Source organism: Peromyscus maniculatus, chromosome 4 (genome assembly GCF_049852395.1).
Source record: "Peromyscus maniculatus bairdii isolate BWxNUB_F1_BW_parent chromosome 4, HU_Pman_BW_mat_3.1, whole genome shotgun sequence".
Lineage (NCBI taxonomy): Eukaryota > Metazoa > Chordata > Mammalia > Rodentia > Cricetidae > Peromyscus > Peromyscus maniculatus.
In genome coordinates, this window is record NC_134855.1 from 136,854,130 (window position 1) to 136,877,257 (window position 23,128).

General features: G+C 48.8%; 2 protein-coding genes across 6 annotated transcripts in view; one reads left to right on the forward strand and one right to left on the reverse strand.

Annotated features, from left to right (window-relative positions):
• Rpn2 (ribophorin II) overlaps window positions 1–8,832 on the forward strand; it is a 51,194-nt gene extending 42,362 nt beyond the window's left edge. Inside the window, exons 14-18 of one of the 4 annotated variants that reach the window (XR_013050900.1) lie at window positions 1,119–1,214; window positions 3,018–3,093; window positions 4,569–4,698; window positions 5,993–6,577; window positions 6,662–6,796. Coding sequence is in view for 2 of the 4 variants with exons in the window: in XM_042276670.2 (XP_042132604.2) it covers window positions 1,119–1,214; window positions 3,018–3,093; window positions 4,569–4,698; window positions 5,993–6,040; window positions 8,480–8,492 (363 nt within the window). In the remaining 2 variants the exon portion in view is untranslated. Of the gene's footprint in view, window positions 1–1,118; window positions 1,215–3,017; window positions 3,094–4,568; window positions 4,699–5,992; window positions 6,578–6,661; window positions 6,797–8,479 lie in introns of those variants that run through there. The other 3 variants (XR_013050901.1, XM_042276670.2, XM_042276671.2) reach the window with 3 other exon arrangements.
• Window positions 8,833–13,312: 4,480 nt separating this feature from the next.
• Window positions 13,313–22,126, reverse strand: Ghrh (growth hormone releasing hormone). Of its 2 annotated transcripts, none has more exons than XM_042277189.2 (5): window positions 22,072–22,126; window positions 17,869–17,968; window positions 17,499–17,603; window positions 15,350–15,469; window positions 13,313–13,460 (listed from the first exon to the last, which is right to left on the reverse strand). In XM_042277189.2, the coding sequence occupies exons 2-5, from the start codon at window positions 17,946–17,948 to the stop codon at window positions 13,442–13,444; spliced, it is 324 nt and encodes a 107-aa protein (XP_042133123.2). In that variant the 5' UTR covers window positions 17,949–17,968; window positions 22,072–22,126; the 3' UTR covers window positions 13,313–13,441. The 2 variants fall into 2 exon arrangements, with proteins under 2 accessions (XP_042133123.2, XP_076424858.1); XM_076568743.1 differs by lacking the exon at window positions 13,313–13,460 and adding an exon at window positions 15,092–15,204.
• Between the last annotated feature and the right edge of the window lie 1,002 nt (window positions 22,127–23,128).

Sequence of the window (23,128 nt, forward strand, 5' to 3'; positions counted from 1 at the left end):
CGACCAATAAAATAAAGGACAGGTGCCCAAGGGAGGGATAGAAGGGTTCATTCTATATCTTTGTCATGGTCCATGATATTGTTTAGGAATGCAAAATATAGTCACAAAGCAATATTGGCTGACAGTGAAGGAAGCTGGGTGATCTCCTTGGGGGAGCAGGTGGCAGCAGCCACTATAGACAGCATTGGCAATCCCTTAAGAGCATTGTCAGCAAGAGAGGAGCCAAGGTGAAAATTTAGGGACTGGAGCTTCAAGTCCTGCTGCCTTCTCATGGAGCTGTGTTGGCTGGTCATTGGCAAGTGGAAAGAGGCCATGGTTTCTATCCAGAAGGAGAGATATTTGGAAGGATAGGAGTACACAGCATTAAGACCACTTGTTCCTCCCAGGATCTTTTACAAGCCTAGTAGAGTGATTGCGGCTCTCCCTGCTCCCATCTCTTTACCTAGAAACTGAGGCAGAGAGTAACATGCCGTTGGTCTCATGGCCAAACATCTGTTTGGACCTAAGTAGATCATTGCTACTTTGCTAGCTCATGCTGTTGAAGTGAACGGCTCAGAGTTCACTGATTGCTCAAGAAAAAATGAAACGAGTCTCAGAGGCGTGCTAGCCAGCTTTCTGGTTTAACTGTAGATGTTAAGCAGAGCTGATGAGGGTGATCTATTCATTCCATCTGTAGAGCCATGGCTGGAAATAAAAGAGTGAAGTAAGGTTGGATCATCTGTTAATGAGGCTCTGTTAAATTTTAAAGTGGGAGTGGAGTTACTGTTAGTTGACCAAGTACCATAACCTAGGAACCCAGAAGTGTTTTGAAGTCCAGAGTCCTTGGGTACAACATCCAAACCATCCCTAGGCCTGAGCCTCCTTTTTGACACAAGCCGGGTGGCCCTTGGTGGTCTGCATTCTCCAGCCTCTAAATGGCAGTGATTCTTTGAGGTAGAAAGGCTGGCCATATACTGTCTGGAACCAAAATAGTGCCCTGGGAAGAGAGACCAGCCAAAGGCTTAATCTCAAGGAGACATTTCCTCTCCACAGTGGTTGGCATTTGGTCTCTGGAACACAGGCAGCCCCTGCTGAGAAGGGCACATTCTGAAACTTGCTGGTGTGTCTTCTCTTGGCAGCACCTGTTCCGAGAGCCTGAGAAGAGGCCCCCCACGGTGGTGTCCAACACGTTCACAGCCCTCATTCTCTCGCCCTTGCTCCTGCTCTTTGCGCTGGTGAGTCACTGTGATTAGCATGGGCAGTGTGTCTGGCTCTAGGAAGACAGATGGAGCCGTTCCAAAAGAGTCTTTGTGCTCTGGCCTGAGTACAGCTCTGGAGGGGTCCAGCAGCTGTGACTTGAACTAATAGTCAGAAAGTTTTAGAATAACCAGAATTCCCCACTGCGGGGGTGGGGGGGAAGCCAAATCAACCCATCCATTAAGAAGGGAGCCTGAGAAAATTCCAGCAGCTTCTGACAGTGACAGAAGTGTACAGTCTGAGGTCCTCTGGGGGAGTGTTCAGATGAGATCAAGTGTGGAGAAAAGGAAAAATCGAGGCCAGTGTTGATAGCTTTAAGAATGGAGAACAAGCTATGCATTCCAGATCTCCTAGGAGCATGAAACCGGAATGAACTGAAAGTCCACTTAGAAGCAGTGTTAATTAGTCTGCCCACACAATGGAACGGTGTGCCAGTTAGCAGAATGACAGATCTGTACACTGATGCCAGCAGGTGTTACAGAAAGAGGCGGGCAAGGAGGTAGGTGAGTACGTTTAGTGTAATCCTCTTGTGGAAAAGTTTTTACAACTGTATTAATGTTAGTCACCTCTGAGGAGGAGACTTGGAGGTTGTCAAGGAAGGAAATTCTTAATTTTAATAGTAATGTTTATTTGTGTGTGTGTGTGTGTTTTGTATATACATGCACATATACATACATGTAATTTGGGGTTTTTTTGAGACAAGGTTTCTCTGTATAGCCTTGGCTGTCCTGGAACTTTATCTATGACCAAGCTGACCTGTAACTCAGAGATCCCTCTGCCTCTGTCTCTCTAGTGCTGGGATTAAAGGTGCGCACCACTACACCTGGTACACTTTTTTTTTTAAGACTGTCTTGGAACTGGCTATGTAGACCAGGCTGGCCTTGAACTCACAGCGATCACCTGTCTCTGCCTCCAGAGTGCTGGGATTATGTATTTTAACCAATTTAAATTTTTCCTTTCTCTGAAAATCATAAACATAGGTACATAACCTCAAAGTTCAGAGTTTTGCCAAACAAAAAACAAAATTTTAGCCGGGCAGTGGTGGCACACGCCTTTAATCCAGCACTTGGGAGGCAAGAGGCAGGCGGATCTCTGTGAGTTTGAGGCCAGCCTGGTCTACAGAGTGAGATCCAGGAAAGGTGCAAACAGAGAAACCCTGTCTCAGGAAAAAAAAAGAAAAGATAAAAAAAAAAATTTAAAAAAAATTTTAGATATTATTTTTGGCAGGTTACCTACGTTTTAAATTAACTGGTTGATTTTTCAACAAAGAGGAGTGATTAAATCTAGAAGCATGCCACAAGCTTTCATAAACAGACCTGGGGAGGGGGTATTCTTATATTTGGGGTGAGAGAGTTTCAGAAGGCACAGAGTCCAAAATGAGAGCATGTTCCTGCTGCCTGTAGCTCATGGTACCAGCCCTGCAGAACTTAGTGGAAGTGTCAGTCACATCCTCATTAATGTAGCTTCTGACCTTTGCCTCCATGGTCTTGCCTTTTTTAAAATAGAAGAGTTTGCCATCGTTGAAAATGATGCTCAGGTTTGAGTTACCCAAGCCCAGTTGAGAGCAGCTACTCTGCTGCCTTTCAGAAGGAAGAAGGGACAGTTCTTGAGGACTCGGAATAGGGTGCTTGTCGTCTGGAAAGTCCCTGTCTTTCTAGTGTGTGTGAACTTGGAAGCTCTGGTGCTCGCCATTGGATCAATGCTGGCACAGTAGAGAACCATTTCATGTTGTAATAGAACTCTTTCACAGTCTAATCTTCATTTACTTCTCCATCATTCAGTGGATCCGGATTGGTGCCAATATCTCCAACTTCACTTTTGCTCCTAGCACGATTATCTTTCACCTGGGACATGCTGGTAAGTGCCCCAGGCTGCTAATTCCATTTAACCTCCTCTGACATTTTGCCTGCCCACAAAAAAGCTCTGTTAAGTAGGTCCACAACCTATTAACTATAATGGCTTAATAGCATAACATTTCCCTCTTCCTCCTGGCCTTTAGGACAGTTAATATGATGATGATAAACCTGTTTGGCCCATCAGCTGAGAACAGCTGCCACTCTGTTGGGCCTCATTGTACTGGAGGGGCTGTGGCAAACCATTTACCCTCATTTAATAGCCCTGTTCACTTCCAGAGATTACTCACTTAGCGTGTCTTTACACTGAGCCATCTTCCTGGATGAAGAGCATTTAATAGTTTCCAAAGGTTACCTTTCCCCACCACATCGATCCTCACATTTGTTGGCGGCTCTCTCTGGACAATAATAGAAAACAATCCCTTCCTCCATCAGACACACTGTCCTCCATTGTTCTTGGAGGATGCAGACTCTAAACAACCGAAACATAACAGGGCAGTAAATTCCCAGATCGGTAAGCATTTCCAAGCCTTTGCATCTCACTGGAAAGTTCAGTATTTTAATTCCTTTGCCTCTCCAAGGAGTCACCATCTCTGCATCCACAGTACATGGCTACTCCAGGGGTCCATAGGACCTCTTGACATTCCAGGCGAAGGTGCATTTGTATTTTTCTGAGAAAAGGGAGTCTGTAACTTTGATCAGATTCTCACAGTGGTCCATGACCTCAAAAATGCTTAAGCACAGTTCGTCTGTCGTCCTGGGCGGAACTGGCACAATGACCTTTCTCCCCCACTTGGTTACTGGACCTAAGTGACAGCCTTCCTGGGTCAGGCTAGGAGCAAGACCTGAAGAGAAATGGATTTAGAACCCTGACTTTTGTGCCAGGGTGCTTTTGTATGTGTTTCCTTATTTGATTCTCATTATTCAACCCTGATTGAGGTCACTGGGGCTGGGACTATGGTCCATTTGATGGTAAGAGAATTTGGTCTTCGAGAAACTACAAGCTGGTAAGGATGGAGCTTGTACAAAACCCAGGACTCTCAGTGTCTGGGTCTTACTGAGTTAACCCTTTCCACTGAGCCTTCCCAGGCCTCCCTGCTCACATCCTAGCCACAATGGCAGATCATTCTTGGTATGGTTCTAATGAAAAGGAAATGACTCATGTCCTGAATGTTTTTATTAAAAATTTGAAACATAAAATTATCTCAAATATTATAAAGACATAGCCCTTCATGAAGGAAGCAGAGAGTAGACGGGAACAGGCCTGTAGATGGGAGAGCGGTAGTACTTTAGTCAGATTTTTACTCTAGATTTCTTGGTAAACAAGGCTGAAGAGCAGATCTACTGAGTCATCTACTTTCTGCAGTTGAGATACCAGCTGCCTAGAAAAACGGACCTTTCTGACACACAGGTCCTGCTCCTTGCTCTCCTCCCGTTGTCACTGCTTTGTCTAATTGGATGTCATGACACTTCTTGTAGCGATGCTGGGGCTCATGTATGTGTACTGGACTCAGCTCAACATGTTCCAGACCCTGAAGTACCTGGCTGTCCTGGGCACTGTGACATTTCTGGCTGGCAATCGAATGTTGGCCCAGCAGGCAGTCAAGAGGTGAGGCTGGGGATGGACCAAGCTCCAGGGTGGGATAAGAGATGTCTGTGTGGGCACTGCCAGCCTAGCTCTGAGACCGTAAAGCTATGTGGCAGAATGATAGCCACCCAGCCTGTTAGAGAAGCCATAAGCAGGTCTTGTAAAGAGGAAAGTAACCTTCGTGACTAGTTGTAGATGTTAAAGTCTGTCCTACACATTAGGAAAGGAGGAAGAACTGCATTAAGTTGACTAAAGTGTGTTAGATACGTGGTGGAAAGCCCTCTTGCCCTGCTCTCTCCTGTGCCCCCACCATGGCACCTCTGGGGCTCTGGATGGTGCCAGAACTCTTCCTCCTACCCACAGGTTTGTGTTCTGCCCCTCGGCAGTTGTGTAAGCTTGGCAGCAGCTCCCAGCAGGAGCATCCACTCAAAGGCCCACACTGCTACCCAGGAGTCAGACAGCCTGAGAGGCAAACAAATGTTCAGACCTTGATGTGGTGGCAGCTTGACTTTCAGAACAGAATTGGAGGCAAATTTAAATGTCACATAGGTGTTTCTCATTGATTTGACTTTATTAGAACCTGACTGATTTCAGCCACGCAAAGGCCAATAAGAAAAGGTCAGAATTGCTTTCACCTTTGAAAGAAATCATTTTCTGACGCACCCTGCTTTCTCCCCTCTGGGACTTAGGCTGGCAGAATGGAACTCGGTCACGTGCCCTTAAACACACTGCCAGTTAGGTCTGTTTGATCCGGAAGGGTGTTATCGAGGGGACCACTGATGACCGGGCAGGGTGGGGGTCACTGTGAGCTCCTGTGCCAGTCTGGGTCCCGTCAGGGCTGCCCGCGGTGCCCCAGTCTCTGCTTCACTCCTGCCCCTGTGCGTTGCATCTAGAAAGGGCCAGGGCTCGGTGGTTTTTCCCAGCAGAACACGGTTCCCTTGCAGCAACCAGTCTGGGTCCCAAGGAGCAGAAAGCTGGGCTTGGCTAACTTTCTCTTCTCTGGGAATGGTCCACAAGACCAGCAAAGTCATGGGGAGAGCAGTGTGAGGAAGCCATTCCTATAGAGTCCATGCAGCAAGCCTTCCTGCTGTGAACCCCGACTCTTACGCACTTGCTGGAAAGAGTCGTGACTCTTTGGAGGCCCGGTGGCTCCCCCCACACTCCTCGGTCCCTTCACGAGTCTCACAGCCTGTGCTGCCTGGGAAGAGGACCAGCCTGGACAGGAGCAGTGGTCGGGTTTACCATGTGTCCTCACTTGTTTCTCTCTCTCTCTCTCTGTCCTTTCTTGATTCTCAAACCCTCTTTCCTTTGGCAGGATCGCTGCAGAGCAGAGCAGTAGATTGGCAAAATATAGGACACTACGGTAAAGATGAAGGGCGACTCGTCCCAGATGCAGGCTCCCTTCCCATCTTGCCTACTCCATGCATGCTAGTTACTGTCCTGTTTTCAGCCCGCTCATTCCTCCCACCATTCCCTACACCAGAGTGAATTCTGAGGCCGTTTTACAGCTTGCTGGTTGAGGTTGTGACTGGACCAGGGCAACTTCCCCATAGAATACTGGTGGATAAGACAAGTCTAACCTGGGCTTCTTGACAAGGGCCTCATCAACCCAGACTACATGGATTCACTAAACAGTGGTCCCATGGCAACTCCTGGCACACCTTGTCACTACTTCTAGGCCTTTCCATAAACACCAATCTCTACTTGGCCGAACGATGTGATTTGGTGAGATTCAGTTGTGAGTGACTGATGACCATGGATCAAAGCAACAGCAGAATCATGCCCGGAGCTCAGGGCGTGGCACACAGCTGTCCTCCTTCTGAGGGCTCTTGTTGGGGAGGAAAAGTCACCGAGCACCAGAGCAAAGGCGGGGTGCTGCTTGATGGCTCTGCTCCCGTAGGTGAGGGGCCCTGAGGAATTCTGGGGGGAGGCCATGCTGGTGTAGGCTTTTGTCCGGTATGTTACAACTCCTCATCTCCTTCAGCGCAGCACTGTCGTGTAAACCCATGGGCCATGCAAACGAGAGCGTGGCACCATCTCCTTAGCCTGGAGGTGGGCTGGATTGGGCCTGTGTGGTGTGATTGGCTGACCTCTGCCTTAAAGCACAAGTAGAACAGAGGTATTTTCATTTTCACATCATGTCTCCTTTTATCCCTTGCCTTAGAAATAGCTTTCCCTTCCAAAGACAGAAAAAGCAAACCCCAGCACACCTGGTCCTCAGAAAAGTTCTAGGCCTCAGAAAATAGGAAAAGTCAACAAAAACAGGCTTCAGAGCTTTCTCAGTTTAGTGTGGAGAAGCTGGGTGACCTTGTCCTTAACACAGAGAGAAAATGGCATTTTTTAGGAGGTTGGTTTTTGTTTGTTTTTCTAGGTTTAAGCGATGTATAGTACCAGACGTGGTAGCTTACACCTATAATCCCAGCATTTGAAGGCAGAGGCAGGAGGGTGAGGAGTTTAATATCTCCTGGACTATAGGAGACCCCATGTCTAAATCAATAATGAATAAACAAACAAAAATAAGCATGTCGCCATGTGACTGGCGCCTCAGTAAGAGACTCACCGCAGTCTGAGGCTCCCCTGTGCGCCTGCAGGCTCTCCCTCCTGCCACCCTTAGGTCCTGGCCTTCCTCCTTCAGTTCTGCCCTCAATTTTAATTGCTCTGTTTGAAGTGTTTGTCTTCAGAACTAGTCCTTTGCAGCTTGTTGAGTTCTTTCATTCTTTCTCTGACCCTCCTGCTGCCTGAGTCTCGACTGTTGGAGCCTTTGGGACATGTAGGGCTGGAACCAAGTGTGCAGGCTTACCCCCTGTGGCTCAGTGCTGCCAGCTGAGGCCACCTGTCAGTTTGAGTGGGTATAGTGGATGGTCTCTGTTCTTGGCCAAGGTCTAGGGTTGCTGATTCTACCACCTCGTTTCATACCTTTGCTGTCCTTGCAGCATGGTTGTGGCAATATCCATTGCCAGGCACACACCCTGGTGTTAGGAAGCTCTGAGCATTGGTAAGGAATTAGAAACGCACACTCTGGTCCTCAGGACCCAGCACTGTGCCTGTGTGCCCTCCTGGGCACCGCTTTAGCAATTGGTTTGCAGCCTGCCCTTCTGAGCTGACATCATCGCTCCGGTCCTCACCGTGACCACTGCCCACTGAGGAGGTAGAGCTGCTTCTGCTTGCCGCGTGCTTGCTGCTGCCACCTAGCCGCATTCTCTTTGGGTTATCAGTTTCTCTTCTGCTTCTGCGGCTCTTAGAGTCGGGAAGGTGAGAAGAAAGTGGCAGAGAGACACTCATCGTCTGAGAAGTGCGCCTCCCAGCACTCAGGAGGCTGAGGCAGCATCACAAGTTTGGGGCCAGCATGAGCTACATAACAAGACCTTACCTCAAACCAAAACAAACCACCAACTAACCAACCTATACATCAGGAAGAAATGAAAATGAGACAAATAAAAGTAGTGATGGTTCTCGTGAGCCAAGTGCTGTTATCCAGACTCATCCCGAGTCTGCACTGGCAGGGTTAACCTTCCTCCGTCTTTCGGCCTATACTGTGAGGGTGTGCCTGGAATTACCTCTCTGTACTTCCACATGCTCCTTCCTTAGTGTCAGGGCTGACTCAGGGTTTTCAAGCCATCGTGGGCTCCAGTTTTTGAAGTGAGATGGGGCATGTATAAATGGAACCAATAGAATCAGGGCTGTCCCCTGGTCAGTAACATCTTCCAGTGGGAGAACCACTCGGTCTCCCTCTTGTCCCACTAGGAACCATAACCGTCGGCCGAAACCATCAGTGACTGTGTCTGTGTTCATTTTCTTCTAGAACAGCACATTAGTTCCAGAAGAAGGTTGACGACCCTGAAAACGGAAATGATTCTTTACCAAGGAGTGAAGACCATTCATAGTGTGAAAAGAGGAATGAGGGGAAACAAAAGAGAAAATGAAAAAAATCTGTTATTTAAAAAGAAAAAAGAAGTTGAGATGTGGTTACACTTTTACTTGTTTTTCACTTTCTGTTTTACAGAGCAGATATGTTTGGGCCCAGATTGTGTGTCCCTTTGTCATGATGTCTGGCAAGATGCTGTGAATATCCCAGACTACCCAGATGTTACATTTGAAAAGTTGAAGTCTGTAATTCATCTACTTTGGAATAAAAAGAATGATGATAGGAACAAAGGTTTCATTGAGAGTTTATTCCCGTGCCCAAAGCCTGGAGTGTATAATGTGAGGGCGGAGCTGGGGCTGGGTTATTAGTGCCTCAGCAGTCTTCCATTGGTCTTTCTCACTCTTTCTTAGCAGGACTGAGAGGGGCCTAGAAAAGCCTGTGTCCTTTCTGCTCCAGCAGGGAGCTCTTCCTTCAGAGGAGCCACACTTGTATTTACAGATCCTTGGTGTTCAGTCACAAGGACCTGCTCTAGGCTTTTTCTTTGAATGTTTGGATTTGGCATGTACAGAAGTGTTGGAATTGTCTCAAAAAGAAAGCTGACTGCCTCAGTCATTCATTCTGTGATAAAATAACCTGAAGTAGGTAGGTAGTTTAGAAACAGTAAAATAGATCATTTATAAACTAAAATAGGTAGATAGATAAATAATTTATAAATAATAAGATAGGTAGATGGATAGATCTTACAGTCCTGGGTACTGGAATTCAGAAGGCCCTGGAACATTTGGTATGCAGTGAGAGAGACTTTCCCCTCTGGATGATATATATTGGTGCTGTTTAATGTTCCCAATAACAGAAGGGACAGAATGACAAAAGCAGCTAGCTAGTTCCCCCAGACCCTTGAATAAAGGTAATAATCCATACACTGTGTAAATCATCCCACCTCTTAATGCAGTGCATTGTGGATTTCTTTCATCATGGTTTTGGAGGAACTCTAATTCAAACCATAGCACTGACCACTTGGGTAAACGCCTGTTATCCCAGCATTCCTGCAGGGAGGTAAGAGGCAGACAGGAAACTTGCCTGGAAGCTGCTGGAACAGCTAGCCTGGAGTACACAGAGAAGCCCTGCCTCAACAGGTAGAAGAGAACTGATTTCCCATACACACACAAATAATAGTAATATTTAAGAACAAATGTATATGACTAAAACTTGGCCCGTTGTCTGTAATGCTACTGAAACACAATACGTTGCATGGTGGCACCCATTTGTAATCCACACAGGCTGAGGCAGACAGACTATGAGATCCAGATTAGACAGAGCTGTATCTTAGAATCTTTGTTAAATTTGGGGTACAGAGATTGCTTTCTAGGCTAGCCAGATTTTGCTGTGGTAAGGGAATTGGAGTTTGGTCCCGGAAGAGAAAGAAGAACCCGGAACTCTAGGATGGTTCTATCTGAAATTCTGCAGTTGGAGGCCTCACCTCTCCCAAAGGCTGCAAACCAGTGACCTGTAAGTATTGTGTTTTATCCATGGTAGTTAATACTTGAACCAGATGCCAACATTTAAAATTTGAGACATTTGGGCTAGGAAGAAAGCTCAGTGCATGAAGACCTGAGTTTGACCCCAGTACCCATGGCTAAATGATGAGTGTGCTTATGATCTCAACCCTGGAGAAGCAGAGACAGGCAAATCCCCAGAGCTACCACAGTCGGTGAGCCCCAGACCAACAAGAGGCAGTCTCAAAAACAAGGTACATGACCCCTGACCCCCATGAACACTCACAGACACACACCTGAAGCTCACCCCATGCACACACACTCACAGACACACACCTGAAGCTCACCCCATGCACACACTCACAGACACACACCTGAAGCTCACCCCATGCACACACACTCACAGACACACACCTGAAGCTCACCCCATGCACACACACTCACAGACACACACCTGAAGCTCACCCCATGCACACACTCACAGACACACACCTGAAGCTCATCCCATGCACACACACTCACACACACCTGAAGCTCACCCCATGCACACACACAGACACACACCTGAAGCTCACCCCATGCACACACACTCACAGACACACACCTGAAGCTCACCCCATGCACACACACTCACAGACACCTGAAGCTCACCCCATGCACACACACTCACAGACACACACCTGAAGCTCACCCCATGCACACACATTCACAGACACACACCTGAAGCTCACCCCATGCACACACACATTCACAGACACACACCTGAAGCTCACCCCATGCACACACACTCACAGACACACACCTGAAGCTCACCCCATGCACACACACATTCACAGACACACAAATTGTTTTCTGAGAGATTTTATATTTCAAAAACCTGGATTTTGATGGTAATTAAGAGCACATACTGCTCTTGCAGAGGACTCCCAAATTCAGTTTCCAGCATCCACATGAGGCAGCTCACAACTACTTTAATTTCAAGCTGGCCAAGTGGGCTTGACTGGCCACTGAGCCCCAGGGATCTGCCTAGCTCATACCCAACAGTGGGATTGTAAGGGTTGGGCACCATGCCCAGCGTTTTTATAGGCACTGGGGATCTAACCGGAGTCGTCCTGTTTTCACAGCCAGCCCTTTACAACTGAATCATCTCCCTAGCTAAGTTAGGACTATGAAATGTTTGTTGAGACAAGATGTGAGCTGGGCAGTGATGCACACCTTTAATCTCAGCACTCAGGAGGGCAGGTGGCTTTCTGAGTTCGAGGCCAGCCTGGTCGACTGAGTGAGTTCCAGGACAGCCAGGGCTACACAGAAACCCTGCCTCAAAAAACCAAGGGGTGGGGGTGCCCACTATGTAGCCCAAGCTGACCTGGAGCTCATGACCCCCCTGCCTCAGTCTCCCTAGTATTGGGTTATAAAATGAACCACCAGGCACAGCCCTTCACTCTATTTTTTACTTTCCGGTGGTTTCCCAGGTTTCAATCAGGTGTGTCCCCATCATAAATCAAGAGCACCTGTGCCGTGATGAGGACACCCTGGGCCTGTTAACAGAAGCCCATTGAGCAGTTTGTTCAAAGTCTACCTGTGCCTGATCGTTTAAGTCACTTGATGTCCCAGCTCACAGTTCTGAGGAGCCTGGAGTCTTAGAGCCACAAAGAACACGCCCCTCCCCACAGCCGTCAGTCCCCAGCTTTGCTGCCTCCTGGGTGTGTGACCTGGTACCAGTTGGCAGGCAGCCTGCCAGCAAGCGCAGCTCTGCCCCCTCCAAAGGGCAGTTGTAGGGAGCAACGGGGGAGTCTCCCTGCGAACTCCAAGTTAATAGGAACACGAAAGGGACAAGTTCTCCATTGATTAGAAAACATCTTTAGTGCAATAAAAATAGTCCCCAGTCTTAAGTAGGGCCCCTCGGGAGTGGGGAGCTCCCAGCTCCTCTGTGGGGAGGAGCTGAGTCTTTAAGCAGTCGTTGGTGTCTCTGCTGAAGGAGATAAAGCCCAGGGTTGCTGCGGTGGTTTTACCCTCTGTAATTGCATTCACCTCAAAACCCACAAATAGCCTCGGTTCTCAGCGGTCATTATTTCATTTGAAAAACTAATTGAAAGTTGAGAGAGCCCCGAGTTTTTTGTGTTTGTTGGGACAGGGCAGGGAAAGAGATGAGCAGGTGGGGCCGGGAAGGAGGGGGTGTGGGCCTCCCATTCAGCCCAGCTCCTCCTTTGTCCCAGACCTTGGCAGGTTCCCCGCCCCCTGCCTCAGCCTGCCCTTCTGGGCTAGCCTTCTCCTCTGCAGGAGCTTTTGTGTCCCATTGTTACTGTCCTCTCCACCCGCCCGAATGGCTTCCTACAGCGCCTTTCCCACGCTTGACGTTGCTTGCCCGGGCTGGGGGGTGGGGGCGTGGAGCAGGTGGTCTTTCATAGCCCTGGTGCTGGGAGATGGGGCCCTGGCCGCAGGCTTCCCAGGACTGAGGTCAAGTGCTTCCCTTTCCTGCTGCCAGTGAACCAGGCTGGCTGGGAAAGCCAAGAGGTAGGAGTCCCATCCAATTTTAAATGCTGTGGTTATTTTTACACTTTTAATCAGTTATTCCAGATATCCCATTGTCTAGGCTTCTCAGTTGTCTTTTTTGTTTGTTTCTGTTTTTGTTTTTCAAGACAGGGTCTCTCTGTGTAACCCTGGCTGTCCTGGAACTCACTCTGTAGACCAGGCTGGCCTTGAACTCACAGAGATATCCTCCTGCCTCCGTCTCTCAAGTACTGGGATTAAAGGTGTTCACCACCACCGCCACCCAGCTACGGTTATCAATTTTTAAGGCTTACTTACAATAAAATGGATTTATTTATTTATTTATTTATTTATTTATTTATTTATTTATTTATTTATTTATTTATTTATACAGTGTGGTATGTATCCCAGACTGACCCGAATTTACTGTGTAGCCAAGGACAGTCACCTGTTTTCTGAGACATTGTCTCTCACTGGATCCTGGGACTCACAAACTAGACCAAACTGATTGGCCAGTGAGCCTCAGGGATCCATCTTTCTTGATTACCCCCCTCGCCCCAACCCACCCCCACACACACTGAGACTGCTCCTGTGCCTGGCTTTCATGTGGTGCTAGGACCTGAACTCAAGTCCTCACACTTGCTTGCACAGCCGTAACTTGACCAACTGAGCTGGCTCTCTGCTCCAGCTGTTTTGTGTTCTTATTCTTTGTGATGCTGCCCTGGGAAAGGTAGCCATATAAACCACGTTAAGAAAAAAAAAATCAGATTGACCATAGAGGAAATTGAACTGCAGATCAGGATGGGGGATTTTATTGTATTTACAGAGGAAGGGGGGGGGGTCAGAACTGAAGCAGAAGTAGTTGGGTCCAGTTGTGTTTGCGTACAGCTGGCTCAAGCCTCCACTGAAGGCTTCATCCTTGGGAGTCCCTGCTGCAGAAAGAAAGAGACACTCAGTCTAGACTCTAGTAAGCAGGAGCCGAACTGAGTTCCCAGAGGCAGCAGGCAGACACGGGAAAGATGCTCATGGCTGCAGAAATGTAAATCCCACTCTTAGCCCCTCCCCTGCTAACAGCTGCCACTGAGCCCCTGGGCTGGTCACGTCCCTTATGATGAGACCACTTCTGCCCCTTAGACAGGACCGGCTTCTTCCCAGACAAACATGCGCCACTCCCTACAAACCTTTCTGTTGGTCACAGGTTGAACGAGCAACCTCCCAAGAACAGGTGGGAGTCCTCACTGTCTCTGTGAGATACAGACTCCAGGAGAAGAGGCTACCCCTGATCTGAACACAGCTGATCCCTAGCCCCAGCCTTCACACACAGCATCTGCTGGACGGCTGCTATGAAAGTCAAAAAATGGCTAAACCAAATGGCAGCTTCCTGTCAGGAAGGACAGCAGAGGTGGGTGAGTCTCATACTATAGCTTAGGCTGGCCTGGAGCTTACTAAGTAGCCCAGCTGGCCTTGAACTTTTTGTTTTAAAGATGTATTGACTTAGGCATGTATTTTATGTACCTGGGTGTTTTATCTGCATGTGTGTCTGCAAATCAGAAGAGAGCATCAGATCCCATGGGACTACAGTTAGAGATGGCTGTGAACTGCTATGTGGGTGCTGGGAAGTGAACGCAGGACCTCTGGAAGAGAAGCTAGTGCTGCTCTTAACTGCTGAGCCATCTCTCCAGCCCTGGCCTTGAACTCTTAATCTTCCTATCTTAACCTCCCAAATACGGGGGTAACAGGCATAAGGCACCAAGCTCCACTTCTCTTGGGCCCCCTGTAATGTTTGAAGGATAACAAAGGCCTGTAGACTTCTTCCTTTGGACTCCAGAGGGAGATTACCTGGTGAGAGGCACTGGATGGAATTCTTAAGAGACAATATTCCCACAGTTCTAGCCTTTGAGCCCTTAGAAGGCATCAGAGTTCACCTGGTTCTTTTGTAGAGGAGGAAATTGGGGACAGATCCAGAACCAGGCCTGGGATCCAGACTGGCACCCAGCCTCCAGTCTGGTTCCCACCCCGCAAACCCTGATCGTGTGCCTGATGGTGAAGCTGGTGAGCTCTCGGCTGTCTAATTAGGTTAGAAGGTGAGGGAGTGCATGGGCGGCTCTGAGGGAACTGAGTTTGTGTCATAGGCTGGTGCGGGAGCACCTGACAGAATTGTACCGGAAGTGTATGTGCCCAGTGTACAGCCAGGCTGACCATTATGCCATTCTTTGGAAGCTGGAGTCTTATGGGAAGACATCCCAAGGTATACAAAGCAAGCCTGGACTGGCTAGTCTCTTCGATCCTGCTTCTTAGCTTTGCTTTTCTCTTTTGTAAAAGGGGAAACTCCAGTGAAAATGTGAGGACCAGTGAGATGGGAAAGGACCATCATGACCAGCTTTGCCTCTCATGACGGTGTTCCGCCTGTTCTGGTCAGCCACTGGGCATGGGAAAGCTGGCCTGTCTTGGGCGTTATAGGTTCATGGACTTCACAGGGGATCCAAGGTGTACCCTTCACATCACCCACAATACAATCCCTTGGGACACCTGTTAAAACAGGGTCTGAGATCCATACCAGAAGCACTGATAACAGTTCAAGACACACTGAGCCTGGCCTCTTGTTCTGCACTGGACACACTGCAGTGGCCATCATGCTCCCTGTCCCTGAGGCCTGGGGGGGTGGGGCTCTCGGCCCTGTGAAGAGAAGGCAATTCTTTGCTTTTCTTGAAAACCCAGAGGGAAGGAAGTCTCTAAAGTCCCCGGAGCAATCTCTCTCTGCCTCCCCTCTACCCCCCTCACCTGTGGTGCACACCCCCTCCCCCTCCCCCTCCTCTGTCACCTGTGCTTTTGCAGCAGGGCTACCAAGAGGCTCTCCAGTGCCATCTGCCTGTGGTCTGCCCACATGCTGTCCACCTGACGGCCAAGCCGCACCCTGGTTCCTGGTTCCTGGTTCCTCTCCCTGTGGGTTCGGAAAGGAGAATCATCGGTGAGGTTGCCATTGGGTAGGATGTCCAGTCAAGGATGTAGCCCTTTGCTATTCCAGTATCTGATGAGAATTCTTAGGAAACCCACTTACAATTCAGCAACATCTGGGGGGCGGTAGGCATGGCAGTGAAAAATACAGCGTGCATATTCATACCACCGAAAACCCTCCCCACAGACTGCTAATCTGGCAGAAAGCACATTAAACAAGTGGCCAAATGTATTGTCCACCAGTAGCAGGACAAGCCATTGTGCAGCAGCTTCTGATACCGTGGTTGAGAAGGCCACAGCAGGTACTAATTATGAAGGTACCTGGGATAAATTCACTGTGAAGGGCAGTCTAGGAGGCAATGACATTTACTAGTCAAAGCTGTCAAAGTCAAGAAAATCAGGCATCTTCCAGATTAAACGTAAAGATATGCGAAGGGCTGGAGAGATGCCTCAGCAGTTAAGAGCGCTTCTTGTAGAGGACCCAGGTTTGATTCCCAGCATCCACAGCCATCCATAACTCCAGATTCAGGGAACCCAGCGCCCTCTGGGGGGGCACCTGGCATGCACGTGGTACACAGATATACATGAGAACAAAACAGTCATACACACAAAATAAATCTAACGATGAGGAAAAGAGATATGATGATGGCTGTATGGAGTCTGTGATCCTACACTGGGTCCAGGGTGAGAGAAGACATAGTTATAAAGAATCTGCTGGGACAACTGATGAGATCAGTTGTGAATCTGTGATGTGAGTGACAGTGACATTGAGGACAGGAGGGGGTGGTGCTCGTTAGGTGTTAGGAGACCTAAGTGCATCGGGGTAATAGGTCATAACTGTAATGCGCAGGCCTGCAATCCCAGCATTCAGGAGGCGAAAGCAGGAGGCTCGGAAGCAAGTCATCCTCAGATACATATGGATCTTAGGCCAGCCTAAGCTATAGAAGACCCTGCATCAAAAGAAATAAGAAATTAAAAAATGGCTCAGCAAAGATGAGACCATTACGGTAAATGTACATGTGTCCAGGTGTGTGTGTGTGTGTGGGGGGGGTTGATCTAGGGAAAATGATAAAATGTTAGGATCTGTTGGCTATAAGAGTACGGCTGTAGCTTTAAATTTTGTATTTATTTGTTTTTATGTGTATGGGTTTTGTTGTTGTTGCGTTTTTTTGTTTGTTTGTTTTTTATTTTTTTTTTTTGTTTTTTGGGTGTTTTTTTTTTTTTTTTTTTTTTTGCCTACATGTATGTCTGGTGCCTGTGGAGGCCAGAAAAAGGCATGGGAGGGATCCCCTAGGACTGGAGGGGTCGGTCAGCCTTCACGTGGGTGCTGGGAATTGAACTCGGGTCCTCTGCAAACGCAGCCCGTGCTAACTCCATCCCCAGGACATTTTTGTACAGTTGAAGGGTTTTCCAAACAAAAACTACAAAGTGAGGTTGTTTGGATCTTCGCTCGGCCACTTTGTGCGTCCTTTAGAGAGGACAGATGGGTCTGTCCAGGGAGGTAATGACAGGTGGTCTCAAAGATCTGAAAGAGACTTAGAGAGGCTGCCCTGGCAGCGGAGTCCTCGTGTAAGCACATGTCCCCATGCCTAGTCTTTGTTTCTGGCCCGGAGCCCTGATCAAATAGGAACATTGTCACCGTCACCGCAGGAGCCAAAGACAGGGCGAGACACACAGAAGGTGTAGAGGTAAGTAGAGGTTTGACCTATGCAAAATCCAGAAAGGATATATACCAGCAGTTCTCAATCTGTGGGTTGCGAATATCAGATATTTACATTACCATTCATAACAGTAGCAAAATTATAGTTATGAAGTAGCAACAAAACAATTGTATGGTCGGGGGTCATTACAACATGAGGAACTGTATTAAAGTGTTGCAGCATTAGGAAGGTTGAGAACCACCAATGTATACTGTGTCAGGGAACAAACGAAGCTTGGTCCCTATCTCCTGCATCAGGCCTTCCCAGCTCTGATCAGAGGTGACTTCAGAAGGAGCTCCAAGAATGGCTGCCTACCCGTGCTTCCTGCTCATGATGTCCTGGAGCAGTTTGCGGGCAGACAGCTGGCCCAGAACTTTCCTGTAGCTGTTGGTGAAGATGGCATCTGCGTATCGCCGCATCCTGTGCAAAAGGGTCAGAGGTCAGGATGGGGCCAGGTGAGAGGACAGTGTAAGCTACACTGCATCTCAGTACAGGCCTCCCTCTGTTGTTCTGGGTTCTCCTCACTCCCAGAGAGACTCCGAGCCCGGCCGCATGACCTCTGGGGCGCCATGCCTGGTGCCTGCCCGAGGTGAACAGTGGGCACTGTGAAGAAGCGGCTGGTGGGTCCTGTTAGCATCGCCTGCTGCAGGGAGGTCTCAGAGGTGCGGGAATCCTGGCTGCTTACCTGAAGGGCAGCGAAGGCGTCGGGGAGCAGTGGGAGCCACTGGTGAGGGTGAGAATCACAAAGAACACCCAGAGTGGCATCCTCCACCCCTGGCTGGGACCTGCAAAGAAGATCAGGAGGGCACGATCAGACACAGCCAGTGTCCCCTGGACACCACTCCGTGACAAGCCCTGGTCCTCATCCTTTGGCTGTGGGGCTTTGGAAATCAGACACACCTGGCTTCAAGTTCAACACAGTCAGTCCTCAGCTCTGCCTTCCCTACCTGGGATGAAGCCACACTGGCCACCTCATCAGGCTGAGCAGAAAATCAGTTAACATAGTGAAAACCGCCTGGAAAGTGTGAGGGGAACACACACACCACACACACACACACACACACACACACACACACACACACGTCACACACATACACAACACACACACACATACACACAACACACATACACAACACACACACATACACACAACACACACATACACACACAACACACACATACATACAACACACACATACACAACACACACACATACACACAACACACACATACACACACAACACACACACATACACACACAACACACACATACACACAGCACATATACACATAACACACACACAGACACATACACACACAACACACACATACACACAGCACATACACATATAACACACACACAGACACATACACACACACACACACACACACACACACACACTCACGCACTCAGGAGAGAGCATCATCCCCTGGCTGACTGACACAGGGGGCGGAGGGTACCACACTCTTAGATAAATCTGACCTCAAATCCCGGTTCTGCCCTCACTGCCGAGCTCCCCATTACAAGTGGCTTAACCCATCTAAACCTCAGTCTCCCCAGCCGCAAAATGGGGATAATAACCTTAATTATCAGGTCATGTGAGAAGAAACACATAAGGAACTCTCTAGAAATTCTTGTTGTAGTCACCTGACACATTTCATTCAGAGGATAGATTCATGCTGCTTCATTGTGTTGGAGAAAGACAGAAACTTCCTGTTCCAGAAGCTTCCATTTTGGAGGTAGGGTATGACATAGCATCTAGAAATGTAGCCAAGGTTTGCCTGGAATTCACTGTGTTGCCCAGGCTGACATCTAACTCATAATCCTCCTGCCTCAGCTTCCTGAAAGCCTGGCAGAATCGCTGCATTACACAGCGTTCTGAAAGCGGGGAGGACAGTGCCAAGCGTGAGTGTCCTGGAATCTTCCTCACAGACTTCACAGTTACCCTTAATGGGGCTGGGCCTGTTAACAACATGCTCTGCAATTAGGAAGAGCTGCCTTGGCTGAGGATGCGCCTGTCAGCTCTGGCCTGCCCTGCTGTGGAGCCACTGGCCAGCTCCGAGCTGGGTCTTCGCAGCAGAATGTCTGCTCTGGAGGATCTGACTGGTCCCTGAAAGGCGGCGCCCCTCCCCTCCCATGATTCCTCTCTCTCCCTAGTCCCACTGAGGGCTGATTTCTGCAGGCAGGGCCAGCACTAACCCAGTCCACCATGCTGGCCTGGGCTCACTTCTCTTAAGGCAACAGGCCCCTTCCGCAGATTCTGGCCTCCTCTGGTCAGAGGTGCCTTGGGTCCCAGAAAGCATCCATGGGAACTGTTCACTGGGGCCCCAGGCCCCTCACTCCACACCAGGCCTCTCAGCTACATTTTCATATGACTTTGGCCTCATTTCTTGGGTCAAGTATCTACACTCCCTGTCTTCTTCATATATCACATCGGGGCTTTCCTTTTCCAGCAGGGCTGGGCCTCTCCAGAAGTGGGACTTTCCAAACAGGGAACTCTTTGGACATAAGCCGCTGGCGGGGGCGGGGATCCCCTTGACTACAAACCACTGCATTTCCTGCCTCTCCACAACACACTGCTCTTCACTTTCTTCCTGTCGTCTCCAGTCCCCTGGTCTCTCTGTCTCTGTCTCTCTATATCTCTTTCTGGTTTTTTTGAGAGAGGGTTTCTCTGTGTAGCCCTGGCTGTCCTGGAACTCGCTCTGTAGACCAGGCTGGCTTCGAACTCACAGAGATCTGTTTGCCCCTGCTGAGATTAAAGGTGTGCACCACTATGCCCTGCTGGCCCAAATGACTCTTTACCCCCGTAATCAGAAGCCCTCTGGCATGAAGTTGGGGCCCTACTCTTGACCTAAGCTGTCCTCTGCCTCCTCCCCTGCTCCCTAGAGCTCAAAAGGAGATCCCAGCCCCCACCCAAACCCCACCGTCCCCACCTTGATCTCCCTCACACCCACTCCAGAGCAGGCACTGTCATCCTCATTCCAACACTAGAGCCCAAGGACGAGGGAGGATTTTTCACATGGTCCTCCACCAAAATAGCTCGAGTGGGCGCTTCAGAACAGGCCCTTACTTCCCAGGCCCGCAGACTTCCTCCTGCTCACGGGGCTATTTCTCAGATACAATACCCTATTCACAATTCTCCCCATTCACGGGACCTTCAGGACGGGTCACCTGCGCGTGGGAAAGGATTGGAAAACAAAAATGGAAAGCTTTCGCTCCGTGTCATGGGGCCTCCCAGAACTCAAAAGAGGAAGGAACACTTGCTTGATTGGCACCTCCCTCAGCACACGCAGTGGTGTCAAGGAGGTGAGAGTAACCCTCGTCAGAGGGCAGCCTTTGGGGGAGCAGTTTTCGTAAGTCCAGCAAGACCCCATTCATTCATAATAAGGTTCGGTCCCTGCACAGCCTGGTCAAGCAGGAGCATCAGTACTTGCAAAGGCCCCAGGGATAAATCCCGATTCTACAGCAACCCCAGCTCTGCAAACCTATGGCATAGGGTTGCCCAACCCCAGTGAACAAAGACCGGAACAGCCAGAGTCATTTGGGCCAGGAGTGGTGGCGCACGCCTTTAATCCCAGCACTTGGGAGGCAGAGGCAGGAGGATCTCTGTGAGTTTGAGGCCAGCCTGGTCTATAGAGTGAGATCCAGGACAGCCAGGGCTACACAGAGAAACCTTGTTTCAAAAGGCCAAAAAAAAAAAAAGGAACAGAGTATGAAATAGCTGTCACCTGTGTCCCATGTGACAAAGTGGCCCAAACCCAGTTGCCTTTAATCTTTAATGACACTTAAGGTACTCTAGATCTTGGGGGGTATGTTAATTCTGGGATTGGACATAGGTGAGGTCTTGGGTGTTAGGAGAAAGGGGCATCAATTCTCATCAGTCGACACCTTTGCCAGCCTCCTGCCACAAGCACCACAAGAATTCTACAGACACACATCTGTGACAAGTAACAAGTCATGTCCCAAGTGTCCACATATCTGCAAAAACCTCCAGGGGTCTTCTACCTTCATTAAATGTTCTCCTTTGCAGCCGAGAACTGCAAAGCATCGAGACTCTCAGCTCTGAAGCCATTTGACCAAGAACACTTCAAGTGCCAGGAAATCTAAGGCTGAGCATTTTTTGTGGTGCGGGAGACAGAACTCAGGGCTTTGCACATCCTAGGCAAAGTTCTGGCACTGCCGACACCCCACACAAAATCAAAGTTTTCAATGAGGAAGCATGGGCCAAAGAAGGGTTTGAGGCAGTTTATGGTGGAAAACAATAATAATAATGATGATCATGATAAGTATTTCAGGTCTATTCAAGTAAGGAGCAGGGGTCAGGCATGGGGTTATTGAAGCCTCCAAAATCCAATAATTGTAACTGAAAATTAGAGCAAGGAGCCTGGCCACAATCGAGGGAGAAAGCAAAATGTTATCAATTTCCAGGCAATTATACTGAGTTGGTTCTGGGTGATCGATGAGCCGCATTGATTTCTACAGCAATTGAGCTGCTTTTGGATGCACGGCTGAGTCCTTCATTGACAGGAGAATCCAGCCAGCTCTCATCTCAACCCAGAAGCCTGCCTCACACCCACACCCTGGAAGGAGCCCCCAAAACCTCCCTCGCCTCCACCAACCCCTGCAACATTTCTTTCTGCCTGTCACTTCTCCATGTGTCCAAGACCTACGCCTTCACCACAGTCCCTACATGGCACCAGCCACCAAAAACACATTCCAGAGTCTCTGCTGAGGGGCCGCTACACTCAGAGCGGCTACTACATGTCCTCACCAGTCCATGGACACAGAGACTAGCCAGGGGCCATTTGACTTGGTTTCTGTTAGTTGGTGACATGTCAATATTTCTTGCCCCTATCCAACCCTCCCCCCAGAGCCACCCCCTCTCACCTCCAATGTGACAGGTGTCGCTCTCGGTCTGAGGCGCTGCTCCGGTCCCACTGACCTCAGGCATCTGCTCCAGCCTCTGCTGAGCTCTCACATTTATACCTTAATTTTCCTAAGTGTTGTCCGCGTCAGAGAGTCGATTACGCACAAGTCAACTAATGCACCCTTTTTAGCACCACACAGACTATCTCTAATGGGGAAAAGTGGTTTTTGTGCCCCCACAAATTAAGGCCCATACCAAACTTTCCCTCTGTCTTTGAGGGGGTGAACATCATCTAATGTTGAATGATTATTCTGAGAAAAATAGTGAATAATACTGAGACTCTGGTAATTATATTTACAACAATGTCATGTCCTTGTTCGTTCTCCCAAAAACTGTGCCTTTTCAAATTCATATAATTCTGTTTTGTCCACACATAACTTGATTTCACTTTCGAGTAGACAGTCTTAACAATAAGTGTTTTTTTTTCCTCAGTGAGGAAAATGGTTCGCTGTCTCCCTTGTCTTCCAATTATCAGAATTTCCCCGTGTTTGATTTACACCAGCTGCTGCCGTCCACAAGCAAATTTTGACAGCCGACCCTGGAGCAACCTCTGTCATGTGTCAAGACAGCCCAACATGGCAGCTGCCTCAGGAAGGTGTGAAGGGAGAGAAAAGAGATGGGGACCTTGGGAGAACTGTGATGTCTCCAGATTTTTCTAGCCTGTAGCTCAGTATTCCTCAAGAATAGCATAGAAATGTCTGAGGCAGAAGCCCTGGCTTCCCGTGCAGCTCTGTGGACTAGTCAAGAAGGCTCCACATAGAGGTCAGGGACCTGCCTCCTCTTCCTTGTCCGTCAGTCACAACCTCTGTGACCTTTCCAAGCTCCCTCTACCCTCCAGGCCTCTGCGTCTATACCTGTGAATGGCAGCTCTCAAACTTGGTAAAAGTTCCTTTTCTTTGGAAATCGATCTAACCATAGTCTGCAAAATAGATTCGTAAATGGGCCTAATTGAGTACTGGGGCGTGTGGACCTGCAGGGCCAACTTCTTAGGAAGCCGAGGCAAGAGGATTTACTTGA